The 5,684-nt window shown below is 40.7% G+C and overlaps 1 protein-coding gene across 3 annotated transcripts in view; it reads left to right on the forward strand.

Annotated features, from left to right (window-relative positions):
* The window catches only part of LOC108701338 (protein TANC1), a 134,884-nt gene extending 130,264 nt beyond the window's left edge, over positions 1-4,620 (forward strand). For all 3 annotated transcript variants that reach the window (XM_041577582.1, XM_018235801.2, XM_018235803.2), the window contains one exon: positions 535-4,620. In XM_041577582.1, the coding sequence (XP_041433516.1) occupies positions 535-1,885 (1,351 nt within the window). In that variant the 3' untranslated portion in view covers positions 1,886-4,620. The remainder of the gene's footprint in view (positions 1-534) is intronic.
* Positions 4,621-5,684: the final 1,064 nt, after the last annotated feature.

The following is a 5,684-nucleotide window of genomic DNA, read 5'->3' on the forward strand; positions in this document are numbered from 1 at the left end:
CAGGGACCTTAGATTGTAAGATCTACAATGGGATTTTGTTGGTTTACTCCACGTAAGCACAGATAAACATACAAACTCCATTACTAACCACTGCGCTACCTCAAGCTTTCATCCCCATTGCTACTGTTTTCATGGAACTCCAAAAAACTGATCAGTTTATCGCTGTAACTCCTACCAAGTGTGTCCCAAAATCACCTCTTTCTTTCTATTTGGCATTAACTGCTTCTTCCTCAACTAGTATCCCAAATATTGATCTAATGTTAATGGCCTGCATTTACACATGACTTCAGACATGATGAATGTTAATTGATAAATAGTCAGAGGGCCCACGCCTATGTAAAGTCTTAGTTATTCTAGTAATTGCCTGTATGTTGTTAACTCCGCGTGAGCTTTGGCTTTGAATCCTGTTAATGAAGCATGACACTAATCTAGTTGTTAATTACTGTGTGTATCTGCATAATTGGGGATATTAATGCTTTTACAGTGAGTAAGTCATATTTAATCGGCGTAATGTTATTTGTTTATGCCTTCCAGACAGTTTGTGGCAGCTCTTGCAGACCTCCACGAAGCACTAAAGTTGTGTCCAAACAATTTAGAAATAAAGAGACTTCTGACAAGAGTGGAAGAAGAATTCAAACAGCAGCAAAGGACACAGCAGAAGCAATTTCAGCCCCCCTCACAAGTACATACTGAATCTGACCAAGAGGAGGAATCTCTCGCAGAGACCCTGAGCAGCCCAAGTTTTGAAGAGATCCAAGAAGAAGAAAGCCCAAAGCATGACGATCATCACCAAGCATCTTCTCATACACAGGACTTCTCTCTCAGCAGCAACCGGGTACAGGAACATGTGAATCAAAAATATAGGCCTGAATCCCCCGTGGAACATCCCAGTAAGAATGTAGGTTTGCAGCAGGCACTGATCAAGCAACCTACCAAGCAAGCACAAATTGTGAAAACCAATCAGCATATGAATTCTTTGCAGTTGGTTTCAAGGACTGGAAGTAGTTTAGGTGCCTACAAGGCTCATTTACCATCAACCTTAACACCACTGAGCTCTGGTTCTTCCCGAAACTCTTCAAACCCGGCCAGCAGCAGAGCTTTCAATACAGATGGGACAAATCTTGTATCTTCTGGAACCAATAGTGTGGGAGAACATGCCTCCACATACAGAGATAAAATGTCCACAGGACATGGCATTCAAAAGCATGCCAGTGATGTTGGATCTTCATATAAGGCATCAAGCTCATTTGTGAGTAGTACTAAAACAGGAGAAAAACTATTAGGTCATCTCGAGGTGCAGGAAGCCCAGATACCTAGTAGTGGAAAAACTCTAGGAACAGACTGCAAAAAAATGACATCACATGGCTTAATCTCAAGTAGCAGTTTCTCAGAAGGAGTCAAACTACCTGACGTACGTAGTAAAGAAGGTAAACTGAACCAGCAACAAGGTGCGACAACTGAACAGAGACTGCGCAACATTCCGTTTATGGGAATCATGGATAAAACAGCTAGATCTACACAGCAGAACGCACCGTTGGGTAGGAGTTGGCATAATCAAGCAACGGAGGCTTTTCAAAAGGACCCCCCCTCTGCTGGGAGTGTCCAGAGTGCAAACTTTGAAAAGATGCCTGCCAGGCAGGTTCCTGTTTATGGCAATCACAACAAAACAATGGCCAGCTCCTCCGGGGAAAACATGCATAATGGTATGGAAGATGGAAAAGGTCAGAGGCCCAGTCACTTGCAGGATCCAAGGGTGACCAAAGCTACTCCCCAGCCATATCCCGAATCTATATCTAGATCACAGTCCTTGTTAGTTAAAGAGGCAAATATAAGTGCTGTGCCATCCTCTAAACCAAAGCGATCCTTTATAGAGTCAAACGTGTGATGCAGTTACAGACATTGTATGGAAGAATGGTCTTTATGTGAGTGCACTCTTGATAGCCTTCTAATTCACAGTGCTGTCTATTTTCTTTGAATATGAGGCCTTATCAGTCTGTGGATGGGATAGGACAAAGACACTTGGCGTATAAACTGTCTTATGGCAGTTAATCGCTTGAAAAGCAAACTAGGGGGTGTGGTAGTTGACTGAAAAGCATCACGATGTACTGTTTATTGAAATGGAAATTCCAGTGCTGGGTAGGACCTCACTCAGTCAGTCTTTGTTGTGGAAAATATAAAGAAGCCAGACTCTAGCACTGTTACATGGAATGCATAGAATTTTATACATATTGGTTTCAAAATTGCGTTTTTCCCCTTTGAACCATATAACAGAGGAATAAGGTGAAAGCGCTTAAAGGGACATCAAATCTACATTTATTAACCTGGACTTTATCTTAAGCTGTAATGAGCTAGGGAGACCACAAAAGGCTCAGTCGTGAGGAGCAAGTAGCAGCAGTGAATGCTGGAGGTGGATCAACAGGGGGTTCAAGACCACAAATGTTTGTCAGGGATCTAGAACTTGAGTGTCTCTGATTTGTAGTAAACTACCATTCCCTTCAATGTTTGGCATCGGCAGTTGGGAGGATACCAGGTCCCTGATATACAAAGTTGTGGGTTATGACTGCCCTCATTTGGCAAAACAGTGACAGCCCGATAATAGGGAAGACAAGAGAGAATCATATAAGCCAGTGTACTGATGGTGCTATGTTCCCAACTTACGATATTAAAGTTGTTATACCTCAGTGATATCATACAAGTCAGATACTTTTCTGCAGTCGCCTCATGGATAATGGAAATGTAGATATGTTATACATAAGAATAGGCCAAACAGGGCAAAGATCAGCCAAGCCCAGTGGATGCCCTGCCTAACTAAGCAGATAAATGTCTGGCCTGGTTGGCAGCAACTGCTCAGGGATAGAAGCTTTGATGATCACTTATCAATATAAAAAAGGCCAGTGCTGTAACTACTGCAGAATCTCTTGGCTCTGACTGAATGAACTTCTTCATTGAGCACACGAGTGGTGGGGAGTCAGCAGCAGGTGCCTAAAAGTGCTTGTTTCCACACGTTACTTTGTCTTCTTGGACCAGTTGGGTTAAAGCTGTTCCCAGTTATACAGTGAAATCGTAAAGGATTTTGATGCCTCAAAAGAATCATGGGGATACAGCTGGCCATTAAGATGTTGTAGAACAGCACAACTGGGAGTTAAGATGGCCATACTTTCTGCAAGTTGAGGGGCTGTTTAGATAATTCTGTGATCCTGCTGAATTGAAGATTATCTCTCCTGTTGGAAAATTTCTCTTTACTTTTCTGCTTTTGTGATCATTTGGGTGCTCGCCTGAACAAATGGAACAACAGAAAGTACTTGGTCGGCCCATTTATATTACAATAGCTAAAGATCCTCTAGTTGCCAATCACTGCTTTGAAATATACAGCAGTAGCATATATTCTGGGCACCTAACAAACTCAGTATTAAAAAAACGTGCTGGTGCCTTTAAAAAAACAAACTGTAAAGATAAGTTGTTTTTGTTTGTAATAAGCTCTTATAAGGATCCTTTTAAAAAGTGTCTCCTGTTATCACTTGTATTTATTGTGTTAAACAGGATAGGGTGCCTTAAACGTCTAAAAGGGGGATATTTGGCCCTAAATGCAAGATTCTGTCATTTGCGCATCAATATCCAAAGATGATTTTACTCTTTTTCCTGCAAGAGGTATTGGGATCGCTGGCCAGATATAATGGTTGGATCCTAATCTAAGTCTGAATGTAATTCCTATGTATATTGCCATTTTCATAATGTTATCTGTAATCTTGGGTTTATTTAATAGAGGGGGGGGTCACAGGCGGAGATTGTAACTATATTGTTTTTTCTATAAGTATTACATTTTCTCAGTGTACATATAACCTCATGTTAAAGAGAAACAAGTCAGCTGTATAATGCATGTTATAGCTTCAGCCGTACCGGGGTATTGCACTGTATGATATATATATATTAATGCGAAATATCAGTTCTAACAGTTACCGCACTTTATTTTCTTTATTTTATAAAGGACACCTCTAAGGTGCTATCTTACAGAAGATAATTGTACAGATAGAGTGAAAGAGAAAAGGTACAGATTTTGAGTTACATATTTTGGATAGCAAGAAAAAGTTTGTGGTTTGTAAAAATTTTGTATTTACGTTTCCAATGTGCGTTTAACGTTTGTTTTGTACGCAGTCATTTTTAAAGGAAACCTTGTATTTCTGTATATTGCTATATATATATATATATATATATTTTACTAACTGTTTTATGAAACAGGTTGCCCTATTCAGAGCGAGGCAGAAAGACACCACTATCTATGTTCCATGTACAAATGTTATAACAGAATATTTCCATATTTCTCTATAGAGCTTATTTAATTTTTACAATATCTGGATCTGTCTCCTTCAGTTGGTTTGTAACTCTCTTTTGCACATCTACTGTATTTCCATAAGGAATAAACAAAATGTATTAGAGAAGGTCACATATTCATTGTATCTCATAGACATTTAGCCACGCATCAGTGAAATAGCAAGGCGTTGCACTAAACTACTAGTGAGGGCCACGGATTCACATGTTTGGAGGCAGTTTTATGGCAAAAAAAGAAAAAAAGTGCTGTGAAAATCTTGTGTATGGTGGCGGCAATAAAAATCTCAACATTCAGCCCATAGCCCTGTTCAACTTTCAAATGGGGGTCACAGACCCCAGTAACCAAGGAATCTATTTATCTTTGAGGCTCAATGTAATGGTTATTATACTTATCTGTCTGTTCAGGCCCTCTCCTATTCATCTTCCACTCTCTAAACCACTGAATGGCCGCTAGGGTAAATTTGAGCACCAGTTGCTGAAGTTCCAGATTGGAGACCTCCAAAAAAATGTTTAAAAATTAAGATCAGTCTCACAATATAATTGTCTACATAATACTAAACGTTAGGTTCAAGGTAAAATATCACTTTTAAAATAGATTATACCTTTTAATCCAGAAGAAGTTCCATCTTAATTGTGGGAAAATGCCGATCATCACATCTTTATACAGCAGATAGTTGTGTTTTACATATAAAGAACCTCATGGGCAACAAAGAGCTACTTGTGAAATTGCCCGTATGTGTGTAGAATTTAGGATAAATAAGCCTTTTATTTTAAAATCCCCTAAAATTACTCCATTCTCCCTCCATTCAGTTTTATCTTGTAAAGGGACACACCTGGCGATTTGGGGAGATTTGGTCGTCTGGCAACTAATCGGCTCTTCTTTGGGGCGACTGATCTCCCCGAACGGTTTCCACCGGCTATAATGAAAAATCGCCTGCGGCATGGCACTTGCGGCGATTTGTATTCTGAAGTCGTCCGAAGTTTCCTCATGACGCAACTTCGGGCGACTTCTGAAAATGAAGCACTGCGTGAGCCATGCCGCAGTCGATTTTTCATTATAGCCGGTGGAAGCCGTTCGGGGAGATCAGTCGCCCCAAAAAAGAGGCGATTTAGTCGCGAGGCGACTAAATCTCCCTGAATCGCCAGGTGTGCCCCCCACAAACAGCTGAACTGCAGCTTTTAGCTGCTTCCTTATCTAGGGTTAAGCACCGCCCCTGAGCTTTTCTTCTCTCTCTGACTATGAAGACCTCAAATAGGTGCCTACTTGGCATTTCTGATTAATTCCCATTGGAACAAAGGCAGTGAGACCTCTTGGCGGTCTGCTACTCAGAGAGGAGAGCACAGGGGAGTGAAGCTTA

This window comes from Xenopus laevis, chromosome 9_10L (assembly GCF_017654675.1).
Source record: "Xenopus laevis strain J_2021 chromosome 9_10L, Xenopus_laevis_v10.1, whole genome shotgun sequence".
Classification (NCBI taxonomy): domain Eukaryota; kingdom Metazoa; phylum Chordata; class Amphibia; order Anura; family Pipidae; genus Xenopus; species Xenopus laevis.